This window comes from Typopeltis vanoorti, chromosome 22, assembly GCF_054136105.1.
Source record: "Typopeltis vanoorti isolate ZY-2024b chromosome 22, IOZ_Tvanoo_1.0, whole genome shotgun sequence".
Lineage (NCBI taxonomy): Eukaryota > Metazoa > Arthropoda > Arachnida > Uropygi > Thelyphonidae > Typopeltis > Typopeltis vanoorti.
In genome coordinates this window covers 43,823,542-43,840,935 of record NC_143570.1, presented here as the reverse complement: position 1 = coordinate 43,840,935, position 17,394 = coordinate 43,823,542, and the positions used below count along the sequence as shown (strand labels likewise).

General features: G+C 35.4%; 1 protein-coding gene across 1 annotated transcript; it reads left to right on the top strand.

The window, feature by feature from the left end:
* Window positions 1–14,969: 14,969 nt before the first annotated feature.
* On the top strand, window positions 14,970–16,300 carry LOC150094367 (glycine-rich protein-like). The gene is made up of 3 exons (XM_090411735.1): window positions 14,970–15,056; window positions 15,173–15,444; window positions 16,257–16,300. Exons 1-2 carry the CDS (start codon window positions 15,045–15,047, stop codon window positions 15,440–15,442), a joined length of 282 nt encoding a protein of 93 aa, XP_090267861.1. The 5' UTR covers window positions 14,970–15,044; the 3' UTR covers window positions 15,443–15,444; window positions 16,257–16,300.
* Window positions 16,301–17,394: the final 1,094 nt, after the last annotated feature.

Genomic DNA, 17,394 nt, shown 5'->3' with positions numbered 1-17,394 from the left:
CTCATTAACTGAACAATCTCCTTAGCTTCCGACACTCCTGTACCATCTACATTCAATAAAGTTATTCTTCCACATTCATTCTTTCTTTTACTTGCAGCATAACGATAAAATTCTTTTGGATTGATTTTAGCTTGCATGGTTAATTTCTTTTCATACTCCATTTTAGCTTTTCTCACAATACTTGTTACTTTTCTGGCCTCAGCTTTATATATTTCTTAACTCCTCTCACTCTTATTCTCATGATATTCTTTCCACAACATCTTCTTGTGGATCTCTTGCTTAACATCCATTTCACTCCCAACTTATTTATTCTTAAATAAATAGGTTGGGGATACATTGAGATACCGCCTCATTCAAGCACTTTTTCAAAGATTCCCATGCATTGCTGACATTTTTTCCATTCAGTAACTGATACCATGGGACGAAAGATAGTATTCTTCTAAGTTGATCATAATTTCCTGCTTTGTAGTTCAGCATGTAATCTGTTTTAATCGGAGCTTCAATACAAGTAGATACTTCGCAAGAAAGACCCGCATGATTACTGTCACCAGTTGGTGGTAAAATAGCCATATTCTTGACAGAGATCCCTTCTGACGCTATGAGCAAATCCAACACTCTTTGACCTCGAGTTCCTTCTTTCACATGCTGCTTGAGAAAGTTGTCTTCCAACAATTCAATAAATTCCTGTTCTTTATTACCATGAGATTTCTCTTCTACCAAATCAATGTTTGGAAAATTAAAGTCACCCATAATGATCATTCTCTTGGTACGCATAAGTCTAAATTGGCGATGCATTTCTTCGTCCCCTACAACTGAGCCACCAGGTCTGTAGCAACACCCCCCACCATATATTTCATTCTGTTAACCTCCACTTCACACCAGATAGACTCAAACTCATCACTACATAGGAACATTGTTACCATCATTGTTTTCTTATATTTCTACCCTAACTGGACTTAAGTCATCTGATATCATTAGTAACACTCCTCCTCCTCTCCTATCTCTTCTCTCATTCCTAAAAATAGTATATCCGTTACACTCGATCCCACTTATCATATTTGGTTCTGATAGCCAGCTTTCACTAATGCCAACAATCTTAGGCCACATTGTATTTAATAAAGCAACAAATCCCTTTGTTTCTAATGCTCCTGGAATTTGTGTATAGACATAATAAATAAATTATCTTGCCTATTCTTATAATTAGATATGCATTATTTCTTCTACGAAAGATCACACTTCACTCTCACTTACTTCTGATAATATTCCACTTGCCAAGGTTTATCTTATGCTGAGTTAATCTTTCTAAATACATCACATTCATAGCTCTTAGCCTCCAACAAGTGTTGGCTTTCTTTTTTGTTTTTTAATGATATTTTTCTTCTACTGAACTCCTAACACTTTATAAATACAAAATTCATCTGACTTTATAACATTGTTCTCTTATTTGAGATGGCACACCAAAAAAAAAAACATAGATGCTCTGTTTCTTTATTATGCCTTTTATTATATGTTTTTCCATGGCCACTGCTCCACTTTTCTTAAGCTTTCCTCTAATGATGTATGAATACTGTGCAGCTAATCAACATCCATGTACAGTTCAGCTCTAAACTTATCAAATCAACTTCTCATTCTTTTTCTTCATTCCATCTTCCTGGGCTTGAGACATCTAGTGTGCATGTGGTTGATAATAATAATAATAATAAAAGGTGATCATTTACATGCTATGTATCTCAAGGAAAATTTTTTTTTTTTTTTTACTTTGTGAATTTCCTGCCCTCTCTTATTAAAACTGTTTGACATTTAAGCTGATTCATCTGTCATTGTAGAAGGTAACATATTGTTTGTCGATGGGCAGAAGTAGCATTTCACATAATAAAATAATTAATACATATAGAGTATTAATAAGGGAAAAATAAACATCTCATTTATTTTGTGTAATCAGTAGTGACATTTTTGGTCACTTTGATTACAAAAAAAAAAAAAAAACTGACTGTAGAACAGAATTAAAGTTTGGATAAAGTGTTTATCGAATTGAAACATGTTTTTAGACTGAAACTTAAGCTATTTAGTTTGCACAGTTTGAAGGGAACAACAGTTTTAAAGATTTGTATTTTTAATTCTTCAAAGAGTGTTAAAAATAATATAATAAAATGAAGTTTGCTTAAAATATGTACAAAAAAATGAACCATGTATGAATAACTAGTTATTATATTAAATTTTGGTCCATAAAAAACTTTATTTCACACACTGCATTTTTATTATTATTATTAATAATAATAATAAAAATTATTATTATTATTATTGGAGATCTCCAAGGAGTCAGACTCATCAAGGGGGGGGCTGTAGATCATCACCCACACCAGCTATCATCTATTAAACTTGTTTATAGGGGATATACTCACAAACAGGCAAACTGTTCCACTTGCCCACTGCTCTGTAGGATTAAAATCTAGTTCGCTTAATTACACACAAACATAACTTCTACAGATGTCATGTCCCCACCTTCTATCAGATGAAATTCTTTAACTGATAACCTATAACACCCTTTTAGAAGTTTATAGACATATATCACTCCCACTTTATCATGTTGACCAGCATCTGCAGTCCACATACTCTCATGTTTTACATTCATAATCCCAATATCTTTATTACTCTTCTTTGTACCCTTTCCACAGCTTTTTCCGACTACAAACTCAGGAGGCCAACTCTGTGCACTGTGGTTCAGATGTGAATTAATGTATGTATGTGTGTGCATTAATGTAATAATCTCATTCGTACTGGATGTTGACACATGAAGGAACTTTTTTTTCTGAAATTGTTATTCATACAGGTTATTCAATGGTTATCTTGATTTTATATAGTGATTCGAACAATTTCTTCATTGTTAACAGACATCGACAGGCCTGTTTCAAAATGCTCTGCAGCTGTCATATTCAATGCTTTGTATTACATGGAGAGAGAGAGAGAAAGAAGCCACAGGGCATGGTTATTGATCAGGAAGTGTTGGATGAGGAATTCCTGTGTAATTCCAGAATCCATGGAGAGATATGTGAAATGGTGATTGCATAGTTTGGAAGCAGATGCTAGAATATATTTGTTTGTGAAGCATTTACAATGAACTGAATTGTAAAGGAGTTATAAAATGTTTCCATGGACATTCTGATATCTTGGAGAAGAAATTCCGGATGTACTATTTCCCCCATGTAAAAAAAAAAAAAAAAAAAAAAAAAAACCTTGATATTTTTAAGTGTTTTATTGTCGAATCTACCACTTTCTGTTCTTGTTTAATTTGAAAGTCATACTAAATATGCCCTAGATCAGTGATGACGAACCTTTTTACCCAGGTGTATCAAGCATCTTTTTTTTAAAATATTGACGTTGTTGATGTGCCACTTGCATATATGCATTGTAAATTTACTACATAATCATAGATGGTGACTTATACATATCATATTAGGCTATTTATTTAATAGGACATTGATATAAAATTTATGAATTCATATTATACAATTAATTTAATAAACAAGTTACAAACTTAAATTACATTTAATGACTTTTCTGTTGCCGAGTGCTGAGAAAGTTGCTTTATAGAAGGGCTATAGTGTGTACGTTTTAATGCTCCCAGGCAGCGCCCAAATCATTGCTCAATCTATTTCTCCCTTTCGATTTGATATTATTTAAGGCAGAAAATAGAGTTTCATAAGAGTATGTAGAAGAGAAAATTGTTAGAAGAGCTTTAGCAAAGACTTTAAGAGCATGAAAGTTTTCGGTAAGCTTTCGGGTGAAGGTGAGGTATTTGTTGTTATACAGAATTTGTAGGGTTCTCCCTTACCAGAAACTCGACTTTTTCGTCCAAAACAAGCAAACTTGAAGTCAAGAATACTTATAGAAAAAGAGCTGAATTTTTACATGCAGGTATCATGCAGACGCTCCCGCTCAAGTTCTAATTCATTTCTAAGAGCAATAAACTTTCTTTTCCTGATAGGATTACACTGGAAGTCGACTAGTTGCATTTCAAAATCTTTTAAATCCAACTACTCAAAGCCATCTAATTTAAGATCCATGAATTCTGTTTCATCAGGATACTTTATGAATTGGATTGTTTGTTCCAACATTCGAAATTGCTCAAATCTAGAAGAAAACCGCACAGTTACTGACTTTAGAACTTCGATAAATTGGTTGATATGTTATTCACGATTTTTGGGGCTGGTTTCGTTAAAAAAAATTTTCACTCTTGGGAAATAAAATTGTTACTTTCTAAATCACGTTGAACTATTTTGAGTTTATTCTCAAAGCTGAAACCTACCTTCGCCTTAACTGAGAGTGATCTTACACTCTCAGTTAAGGATTTATTGCAGTTTTTTCATCAGAATGCCAATATTTTTCTACAGCCAAGGTGTGTCACCTGAAACCCTCACGTGTGTCATAGGTTTGCCATCACTGCCCTGGATACTAAGATGACAATTTTATGTCAATAAAATATTTAGGTAAGTTAAGCCCATATTCCAATTCGTCAAGTTACGAATTCTTTTCTTAAAGTAATATACGTGTACGTTAAGAATAAAATTCAGTAAATTGTATCGAGATCTAGAAAGAAACTAGTTAGTAATGAAGAATATTTTAATTATATTTACTTTTATAATTTAATATTGCGTATGGATATAATCCTAATGTTAAAATTTAATGGGTGCAGCCCAAAATTTCAGTATGCTCTGATCGGCCAAACTCTCGACTCAGTTCGCGTACACCTGTTAAATTGGTCTCAAACCACCCCAGATTATCAAGTAAAATAGATATGCAAACTAACGCTGCAAGTGTAAAACTGTGCGCGAGAAGGTTGCTAAAAATTTATAAGGGTGGTCTGAAAAGTTCTCGCCCTAACAATGCAAAAACGAATTTATAATTTCAAAGTTATTTTTATTTTTCAACATAATCTCCCTTGAGACTAATACATTCATTCCAGCACCATTATCCCGTTCCTGTAGTGGTTCTCAGTAAGATCTGCAAAATACCACTCTACAGCAGGGGCGAATGCTGGTCTTGAAATTCACGCTTGCTCTTGTTATCATTCAGGGAGTGAGAGGTATGATTGAAATCTGATTAGCGGAATAATGAATTACTGACCATTTAAAACTATATAAAACTATATATTTAGAAATTTATGTACATTTAATCATACAAATACAACATTTATTTTACAAATGATATTCTATCTTTTTCAATTTAGCTACTTGAAAACAAATTCTACCCTACTGTTCTTCTTTATGAACTGGTCAATAACATCGTCATAAAAAGTTGGTTGTAACTTAATTTTCCCAAGCAACACGCACACTTGTAAAAGCTCGCTGAAGCTCACTGGGTAGAGCTACTTTCACTGCGTATAGCCTGTGTTTAAGACCCTGAAGGGAGCGAAATGGCTATGCGCGCGCATGAAATCACAGTGCTGCAGCGAGGACCTGGAAGCTATCACAACCGAGTAAGCCAAGGTAGCTTTGACTAACAAGCAAGCATCGGCCTTGGATACGGAACGCAAAGTTCAATTATTGCCGCGCAAGCTTAAGACGTGTTAAGACGTCTGCGTGCATTTTTTTTTGTTAATAAATGCATTTATTATTATTACTATTATTACGGGCAACTCCAGGGAGTCATTGGACTCATCGAGGGAGGCCCCAAATCATATTCATCACAACTATTTGACATTCATACAGTATCTATCTTACCTCGCCTTAAACTCATTCACTGTCACAGCATCCAACACAGACTCAGGGAGCGCATTCCACTCATTCACTACTCTAAAACTAAAGAACCCAGCTCTAACACCTTTACTAACCACACTTTTGCCCAGTTTCCATGGATGTCCCCTAGTCCTCCCACAACCAGCCCTGTTCTCAAAAATATCTTCTGAATTAATTTTATAGAAACCCTTCAGTAATTTGAATGTCTCAATCATATCTCCCCTCCTCCGCCTATCAACCAATTTTTGCAACCCACAAATCCTCAACCTGTTCTCATACGGTTCATTCCACAAGACCCTATCATCTTGGTCACTCGCCTCTGGATCCTCTCCACCTCCCCATCAAGAAGAAACCTAGGTGACCAAATCTGAGCACAGTAGTCTAGATGGGGTCTTATCAAGGCTCGATACAGAGGAACAATAACCTGCTTGTCTCTGCTTGTCAACGTATTCTTCAGCAACCAAGTGATTTGATGAGCTGTTTTGGTCACTTTTGCAATGTGTCCCCTAAATTTCAATTCCTTATCTACCAACAATCCTAAATCTCGTGCCTCATCAATTTCCTGGAGCACGGTTCCACCAATGCAGTAAACTGCCGCCAATCTTTTCACCCCAAAATGCATAACCTTACATTTTGCCACATTAAACTGACATCCATTCTCCTTAGCCCAGACCTCCAATCTATCCAAATCATCCTGCAAAATTCTGACGTCATCTGCATTCCCTATTGCCCTACCCAACTTCGCATCATCCGCAAACAAATGAACTGTTCCTCTCAGATCATTTCCTATATCATTTATGAACAAATTAAACAGCAGTGGTCCAAGAACAGATCCTTGTGGCACACCACTAGTCACAGGCCGTCTTGTGGACTCTACTTCCGAGTAAACCACTCTGATATCTCTCCGTCAACCACCCTCCTATCCATCTCACCAACCCTATGTCCATTCCCATATGCTGCAATTTACTGATTAGAATTCCATGTGGAATCCTGTCAAAGGCCTTGGCAAGGTCCAGTAGAATTACCGTAAACCCATTACCCTTATCCAGTTCAGCCGTCACTGTGTTATAATACGTGAGCAAGTTACTGAGGCATGACCTACCCTTCACAAAACCATGCTGTCCCCGATACAGTATCCCATTTTCTTCTATCCAATCTTGTATTTTCCTCTTGACTATTTTCTCTAAGACCTTGACAATGATTCCTGATATGCTAATCGGTCGGTAATTTACTACAGCAGTCTTGGAACCACCTTTATGCAGTGGAACTATTTTCCCCTCTTTCCACCCGCTCGGGACTAACCCAGACCCGAGACTCAAATTAAACAAAATGGTCAAGGGTACTGACAATTCTTTAGCTGCTTCTCGTACAACACGAGCTGGTATACCATCCAATCCCACAGATGTATTGACATTGAGGTTATGCAATAGACTACTCACCTCCGCTTCATTAACCACAATTCCCGTATAATCTACTGGTTTATTCGTTTCTGCAATGTCACCACCTGGATGATATACTTTTGCAAAGTGCTCACTCAGTAACTCAACTATCTCAACTGATTCAGTTACCTCCCTACCATCGGCATTCTTTAAAATCAATCTGCCATGTACATTTTTCCTTTTACTTGCTACATATCTAAAAAACTGTTTAGGATTCTCTTTAGCCTGCATGGCCAATGTTCTTTCGTAATCCTTTTTTGCTTTTCTTACCACACTCGTCACCCTTCTGGCCTGTGCTTTATACCGTTCATGTGCCTGCCGATCACCCTTCTCCTTAAATTCCCTCCATAGTTGTTTCTTTTTTTGCAACTCAAGCTTAATGGTGTTATTCATCCATTTAACCCCTACTTGATTTATTATTCGGACTCTAGGTATACAGTCAGCCATTGCTTCATGCAAGCACTTCTTAACTACCTCCCATGCACTATCAACTTCTAGTCCTTGCAGTTGTACATGCCATGGCACTGAACCAATCCAACTCCTAAGCTTGTCATACTTTCCAGCCCGATAATTCCACATGTACCCTGTCTTAATTGAAAATTCTACACCTTTAGCCACCTCCCAAGTTAAGACCCTATGATCACTCTCACCGATTGGTGGCAATGTGGTCATATTTGTTACAGCCAAATCCTCAGATGTAATTACTAGGTCAAGCACTCTCTGACCCCTAGTATTTTCCATTACATGCTGTCGCAGATAGTTATCCCTTAATAACCGCATAAAATCCAGTTCCTTCCTCCCGTGTGTCCTCTCCTCACTCCAATCAATGCGACCATAGTTGAAATCTCCCATAATAATCACCCTCCTTCCACCCATTTCTTCTATTTGCTTGTGCATACTGTCACCACCATCTTTTCCATCACCTGGTCTATAGCAGCACCCAATTGTATATTTAGTTCTGCTAGCCACAATCTCACACCAAATGGCCTCAAATGTGCTCTTTTCTCTATCCTGCAATTCAACTTCTATTCTCCTTGGCTGGAGCTCATCAGCTATCATCAACAATACTCCTCCCCCCATTTTATTCTCTCTGTCATTCCTGAACACACTATACCCATCACATTCAATCCCACTAGTTATATCATCTACAGTCAGCCCTGTTTCACTAATACCTATAACCTGTGGTCTGGAAGTGCCAACCATGGCCAAAAACTCTTCCTTCTTGTTCCTAATACTCCTAGTATTAGTGTACATGAATTTAAGACCCCCATTAGCCCCAACCCTACCTTGATGCCTTATATTAACTATCCCACTCAGATTTGTTGTCCTTATTTGCTCTGGCATATTATATTCATTCTTACATTCAACTGCCTCCATACGGACTGTATCTCTACTCCCCCCCCTAACAAATCTAGTTTCCCTGAATTTGCACATCCACTACATTCAGCAACACTTTCTCAAGTCTTCTTACACCGTAACCATTCAAATGCAAGCCATCCATCTTATATAGATCCTTTCGCCCATCAAACTCACTCCACACATCCACAAATTCCACACCACTTGTCATACATAACCCACGCATAAAGTCATTTGCAATTATAGCCCTCCTTTTAAACATTTCACTGTCATACCGTGGCAAAAGACTAATCATTCTAACTCTCTCACTCTTTTCTTTTGCTACCTCAAACAATTCATTCAGGTCTTCTATCATTTCCATTTTATCTCCTTTCAAATCATTCGTACCTGCCACAACAATCATTTCTTTCACCCTTTCCTTTTGCTCTCTAATAGACGCAGTTACGTCCTTTATGGTCGCACCAGGTTGGTACGATTTTGTCAAATCCTCTACTAACACACCTCGTACTAACGAGTCTCCATACAGCACTCTGTCCTTCATTTTGTTCATGTTCACATTCATACGTCTATTTTTCCTGTCATACCTTTTATTATTGGTTGGTTCATTCAGTCTACTTTTGTTCATGCACTCTAGCTGCTGTTTTGCTCTTTCTATCGCACTATTCAACAACGCGATCTCACTCAATGCATCTATCTCATCATTTTTGTTCTCTGAGAAACCATTTATACTATCATTCACACTTTCTACATTCACACTCTCACAATTTTCATGTACATCCTTGCCGTTTCTTGTCATATCCCTGTTTCCTTCATTCTGAAGGTTGACAAAAATATCACACTCACGATCCGAAATACACTTCAATTCCGCATTCTCCCTACCTATTTATTTGGCACTTATTTATTAACCCCAGATTTGGCACTTATTTATTAACAAATAAGTGCCAAATCTGGGGAATATGATGGATGTTCCAACAATTCATAGTGCAGATCCCTTAATTTTCCCATTGGCAAAACACATTTGTGGGCAGGTGCAATTACCCTGGTGAAAGATGATTTTTTTCTTTTGCCAACCGGGTCTTTTCTCACGAATTTTTTCGTCTAGTCTGGTTAAAAGATCGGAATGATATTCCCCGGTTATTGTTTTACCATTTTCAAGATAATTAATGGGGTGGAAGGGGTGGTGAAGCGCAATACATAGCCTCTCCCACTCAAATGTCAACCTCACCTTCCCGTGGTCCATCCTGTTCTAAAAGTACAAACGAGGCACTGGCGACCGAGTATGGGCGGTATAACCTTAACACCCTAACAGAGTAAATGCTGTTAGATCTGCCTGTCCAGAGGCGTTAGGCAGCAGCCCTACCACAGGACTTACCCAGCGACAGGTTAGTAACCTGTCCTGGGGAAATTCAAAATACTTTCAAGTTTCATGCAAAGAAAAGTCGGACAGACTGTCAGGGAAAAGACCACAACCCAGGAAACGGTAAACGAAATTGGAAAAAGGAACACATAATGAAGTCTGCAACATGGAATGTGAGAAGAATTGCACACAAAGAAGAAGACCTTGATAAACAACTAAACCAAGCTAACATAAAGATATGTATAGTAACAGAAACAAAGAAAAAACAAAAAGATACAAAAGAAACAAACAGCTATATACAAATCTACAGTGGGGTAAAAAAAGAAGAAAGAGCAAAAGCAGGTATAATGATTATGGTACATAAATCCCTAAAGAACAATATTGTATATTACAACTATTTGAATGAAAGACTAATAGAAATTAGACTCAAGACATTAAGAGGCCACATAACAATAATTGGTGCATATGCACCAGAAGAGGGAAAAGAAGAAGACAGTAATATATTTTATAAAGAATTACAGAAAGCCATAGATAAAACAAACAAAACTGACTATTTACTGCTAGCAGGAGATTTAAATGCCAGAATGGGAAACAAAAAATACAAAACAAACATAGGTAAATTTGGCGAAGATACATGTAATCAAAATGGTCGCAGATTACGCGATTTTGTCATTTATAATAATATGAGAATAATGAATTCAATGTTTAAACACAAGGAAATACATAAATATACTTGGTCAGCCAGAGGATACAAATCAGTAATTGACTACGTTATCACAAATTTTAAATTAGCCGAGTTAATTTTAGACGTAAGAGCATATCGAGGCTTTGAATTAAACTCTGATCATTATATGGTATCAGCAAAAATTCGTTTTAAACCAAAGTGGCTAAAACACATAGAATTGAAAATTCTTACCAGCCGAGCTACAAAATTTCTTCATTACAGGATCCTCAAGTTAGACTACAATATCAAAAATGCACAAACTTAAAAACAGAAACCACACATGAATCAAGTGACATAGAAGATGAATGGGAAAATTTGAAACAAATTCTCACAAAAGCAGCAACAGAAACCATAGGAATAAAGCACAAATGGATTAGAAAAAGAGGACTACGAGACTGGAACAAAGAAATAGAAAATATAATAAAAACCAAAAAGGACAGTTACCAGAAATGGCTAAATTCCAAAACAATAGAAGCAGAAATAGAGTATAAAAGAAATAGTGCAATTGCAAAACGAGAAGTAAGGAAAAAACATAGAGAGAGATGGAACAATTTCGTAACAGAATTGGAAAAGGATTTATTTAAGCCACAACCCAAAGCCTATAAAGTAATAAAATACATGAATAAAGAAATAAAAGAAAAGATAAAAATACAAACAACAGATTTAGAAAAATGGGTGACCTATTTCCAAAATCTCTGGACAGATGAGAACAACAAATTAAAATTTTATAAGACAAAGAATGACCTAATAGAAAATATCACAATGTTAGAACTGAAAAATATAATAAAGAAGATGAAAAATAGGAAAACGCCAGGACAAGGCAATATAACTATAGAACTATACAAAAATGCAGGTGAAAAATTTAAGGAAAGACTTTTGAAATTTTTTAATATGGTTTGGATGTCCGGAAAAACCCCTAACTCTTGGAAAAAAGCACTGGTCATCCCAATCTATAAAAAAGGAAATAAAGACAATTGCAATAATTATAGGGGAATTAGCCTGCTGAATACAGGATATAAAATATATGCAGGAATATTAAAAGAGAAACTAAGCAGCATTGTAGAAAACAAATTACTAGAAGAACAAAATGGCTTCCGAAAAGGCCGATCCTGCATAGATCCAATTTTTACTTTAAAATTATTAATAGAAAAGAGAAGAGAATTTCAAAAAGAAACACATGTGGCGTTTATTGGCGTTTATACCAAACCAACTTTTACAATCTATTCAAGAAATATATACAGGAAATAAAATAGCAGTTAAATTAGAACACACCTCAGAATGGAAAGATATATCAAGAGGAGTACGACAAGGATGTACCCTCTCACCTCTGCTTTTCAATATATATATATATAAATGAAATATTAACAATCTGGAAACAGCATAACCCATTTGGTATACAAATGACCCCGCAAATGAAGATAGATACACTACTATTTGCAGATGATCAAATAGTATTAGCTACATCAGAAGATGACTTACAAAGATCATTAAATGATATCTCAAAGCAATATAATATGACAATATCCAAAGAAAAAACAAAAATAATGGCATTCAAAGGAGAAAACCCAATAAGAAGTAAAATAGTGATAGATAATAAAATACTAGAACAAGTAAACACTTTCAGATACTTGGGATGTGATCTATCATACGAAGAAGAAAAAGACATAGACACTAAAATATCAAACTTTGTCAAAGTAAATGGCATAATAATAAATAGTATATTTAAGCCATCCCTGGTACAAAAACACACTAGAATCACACTATATAATTTCCTGTCAAAACCAACTCTACTATACGGAAGCGAAACATGGACCATGAAAAGGAAAGATGAAAAACGAATTAAAACAGCAGAAATGAAGTTCCTCAGAAAAACAGCTGGATATACCAAGTGGGACCACAAAACAAATGAAGAAATCTTACAATCCCTAAAAATCAAACCAATTAATTACTACATAAGACAGTATATAAACAAAAATGGCTAGAACATTTAAATCGAATGGACAACAGCAGACTACCAAAAATAGTATACAGATACAAAATAAGTGGAAAAAGAAGAATCGGAAGACCAAGAAAGAGATGGCATGAGACCGGAACAGGCCACATGGCCTATATTCCATGATAGGAAGAAGAAGAAGATAATTAATAAACAAAATGCGCATCCCAAAACATATTTACTGCTGATGGAACCGACTTTGTCTTCTTTGGGTAGAAGCCGGTTTTGACTGCTATTTAGATTCTGATGTGTAATGGTGAATCCAAGTCTTATCCATAGTAATAAACAGATGCACAAAATCAGTTTTATTCTTGTTAAGACGCTGCAAGCGCTGTTCAGAGATTTTCATACCAGTGCGTTTTTGATCTGCTGTGAGCAAGCACGGCACCCATCTTGTGCAAAGCTTTTTCATTCGCAATTCTTCATGCAAAATACATACCACACGTTTCACGCACTTATGGTATTGAACGATTCGCCGGTCATCCAATACCATATCGTGCAGATGATCAATGATTTCTGGTGTTACACTTTTTGGATGCCCTTCACGTGGGTTATCTTCAAGGCTGGTACGGCCGCGTTTAAACTCCGCAGCCCATTTCTTAATTGTCGAAAACGATGGAGAAGACTGCCCATAAACTTTTATAAACTTCGAATGAATTTCTTTTGGCGTTAAACCTTCTTTTACAAAGAATTTTGTAACCGCATGAGACATAATTTATCCATTTCAAGGGATACAGATGACACTTGCTTCAGACAGCTGTATGAAACAAACTACTTGATAAAATGATATGCAATTTCACATAGATGCTTATGACAAATGTACCAACTTAGAAAAAATATCTTGCCGATACAGATGACACTTTTGCTTCAGACAGCTGTATGAAACAAACTACTTGATAGAATGATATGCAATTTCACATAGATGTTTATGACAGATGTATCAACTTGGAAAAAAAAACTCTTGCCTCAACCATAGTGTTGCCATCTATGGTTGAGGCCGATGACTTTTCAGACCACGCTCGTATATGAAACTGGCATTATGTTTGCTGCATGTTTATTGTTAATCTCGAACAAGTTACCGCTGCATCCAGTAGCGTATGATATTAGAGAAATTACCAAGACCAACGTTGTCAGAAAGGTACCAGTACCTGGATTTTTTATTTTCCAAATTTTCGAAATTCACATTAAAAAATTAAAAAAAGACATATAACTGCGAATTTGTTAAGGGCGCCTATAGCTATGCTATTTGCTGCATTATTCCACTGCCGCTACAACCTGTTTACTTAGGAGATTACAGTTACCATGAGAGAGAGAGAGAGAGAGAGACGGAGTTGACGAAGGCCAATAATGCAGGCTTCCTTTGGATGGTCTTGGAATAATATTTCACTGAATGGAAATTAGAAAACAAAAATACTGTACTTCAGAAATAAGCTCACTGGAATGATAATTATTTCCATTCGTTTTTATTCTATATTTGAATTAGATCTCAGTGGGCTGGGCCCCCATCAATTTCAGAAATTAGAAAACAAAAATACTGTACTTCAGAAATAAGCTTACTGGAATAATAATTATTTCCATTTGTTTTCATTCTATATTTGAATTAGATCTCAGTGGGCTGAGCCCTCATCAATTTTGACCCCAGCAATTTAAGAATAAATAAGAAAACACAACTGAGTTAATAATTGTTAGAAATACTCAAAATACGAATAGTCAAATGTGTGTTCTGGCTATCTGTATTTTTTAATTATTTAACTTCATTATTTCAAATTATTCGAATATTTTATAATTTCTTCGTTACTATAAACCTTGCAATAAAATGTTAGCATTTTCTGACAAGAATGACCCAACAAGAAAAATCATAGGGAACAGAAATTTGCGAGCAGCAGAAGACAAAGCAAATAGCACTAAACCTACGAAAGATTTGTATGTCTCGGAGGTTTTAGATTTATTTCACTTGTAAATCTAATAACGAAGAAAAAAATATTTTCAGAGAGATAGAGTATATGGAAAAAAATTTGAAAATCATGACATGTATAATAATTATTCAGCATTTCGCTTCCTCATACAGATCACAGCCAAGTTTCTCAAAGCAGTGAAACTGCAGTAACATCATCGATTTAATACCACTTCTGAATTTTAAATAACACGGCTAGCATTTTAAAGAAGGACATCTGCATTTTGAAACAAGGATCCATAAATATCTAAGGGCGTGGTTATTTGATCAGTATGAGATAAAACCGGTATGGATAAGAGTTACTTTGAGTCTTGATATGTTCAATCATTCACCTTGAAAAATAAAAATTATTTAAAATAAAGAATTGAATCTGTAGTAAACACCCATATAGTGCCGAAGGACGCAACTTATATTACAGTATAAAAGGGACTTGCAATCCGTGTGTTGCTATCGGTCGCTAAAACTGGTTACATTTACAACTCAGCAATGAAAGTCCTGGTAAGCATTTGAGTTTGTTGTTTCTATAGTATAATAGTTCTAGTTCAACTTTAATTACATGACATGTATATTTTTGTAGATTGATTGCTGAATACGAATATCTTTTTCTTCCTTAGTGTGCCCTCACTCTTCTTGCCCTTGTGGCCTCTGCTTACTCTAGTGCCCTAATGGTAGCCCCTGGTCTCGATGCCTTAGGAGCATATGGTGTTGGAGTTCCTGTTGGACGTGCTGTTGCCTATTCATCATCAATCAGTCATCCTGGAGGTGTTGTTGGACTAGGATGGAACGGTCTTGGTCTTGGTGCAGGCTATGGATGGGGATGGAACGGTCTTGGTTATGCTGGTCATGGACTGGGATGGAATGGTCTCGGTATGGCCAAGTGGTAAAGGTGAGTTAAAAAAATGTAATTTTTAAAGGAATCAATGTGTATTTATTTGTAAACGTTTTTTAAGATATAGTTGTAATGATGAACTATAGCTGTATTAATATTAATATTAATACAGCATTCCAATCTCTGGAACTTCCCTTATGTTACTTCAAAGAGTGTATAGTATCAGATAAAATGATTGGCTTGTCATATTTTACTAGACTGATTGCCAGTGTACTGTATTTCTAACGGCTTTATTAAGGACTTGCTGTTTCTCAAAATGTCCACTGAAAACTTGTCTTTCAATACATACACGTCCTGTATCGTAGATGTGTTTTCCCTGAACACGATGGTTGATAGGGTGGCAATTCTACTTTCATAGGGAATTATAGATTGCTAATGCCTTCCTTTGTGTAATTATTATTACACAAAGGAAGGCAATAGTATCTCGTAGATGTGTGTGGTGAGATTTTCATGGGACCGGTTTGCTTGTTTTGAGAGACGAAAATTTCGATTTTCCGAGAGAAATAAACCCTTCCGCATGAGACCGACTAACACTGACCTTTGATCACAAAGCCCTAATAAAGATTCCTCTCGTCATAGACGGGATTCAAACCCAGGTCTTTCCGACCAAAGAGTCGAAACCAACTGAGCGGCCTTAGCTCAGTTTGCTTCGACTATGCATTTTATTTAAATGCATATATCCTAGATACATGCATGTAAATAATTTCGAAAATTTTCAGTATAATTAATATAAATCTGAATATTTGTGCTGTATTTAATAATTCTGTAACCGTTTATTTATTTACTGAATGTTTCTGTTTTCTTTACAGATATATCGAATGTCCGTAGTCAATTTCTTTCTAGAAAGTCTTCGTGGATGGAGCAAGTGTACGATATCTTGATCTTTTCCTTTGTGTACAGCAGCAGTCTTTCAATAAAATATTAATCAATATTTTTAGCGCTTTTCTTTCTGATATTACCACAATAAAACATTTTAAAATTATAAATAATTAAGTTCTTTTGCATAATTTTATTTTTTATTATTCTATGATTTAAATATTTTCTGTAAATAATTTTCTGTATGCAGACAAATAACGCAACCACCTGCAAGTAAGCGAGTGCTTCATCATTATTTATTTATAGCCATTTCAAGAAACACGTTTACAAACGTACATTTCAGTATACCCTCTATATTTCGGGAAATTGAAATCGATCTCGTCATATCTTTTTCCTTTCAAGGTTCTCCAGTTAAAGAACAAGAGAAAAAGAATCAAGCAATCATATTTGTAGAGTACTCCGAGTTCAGATGCGATAGTTGTGGTAGTGGTGAAGGTGGGCGGTAGATGGCGTTGATGGAGATGATTCGTAGTGGAGGTTCGGTGTAGTGGTTGAGGCAGTTGTAGGTGTCCTCCCGCGATGAGTCTTCGGACTCCTTGGAGGTGTCACGAATAATAATAATAATAATAATAATAATGTGTTTGATAAAGAAATGAAACCTAATATGGGATAAGTTGGTAAATGCGTCGTTGATGAAGTATACCACTCAACTATATAGCGTGATATATATATATATACATATATATATATATATATATATATATATATATATATATATATATATATATATATATATATATATATATATATATATATATATATATATACATATATATATATATATATATATATATATATATATATATATACATATATATATATATATATATATACGCCAAAAAAATGTCAAAAAATATGAGATAAGAGTTTAAACGAACAACGAATGGTACATATCTTCCCGGAAACGAACAAATAAATTCTGAAATTGTATCCTGGACCAGATTATATCACTGTAATTTTTAATATTAAAATTTACGAAAATATACCTAAAAGCGTTCTTTATTTTTTAGCACTAATTTCAATAGAAAATAATATTGCTCAGTCTATAAACATTGATGTACTGTGACAGGA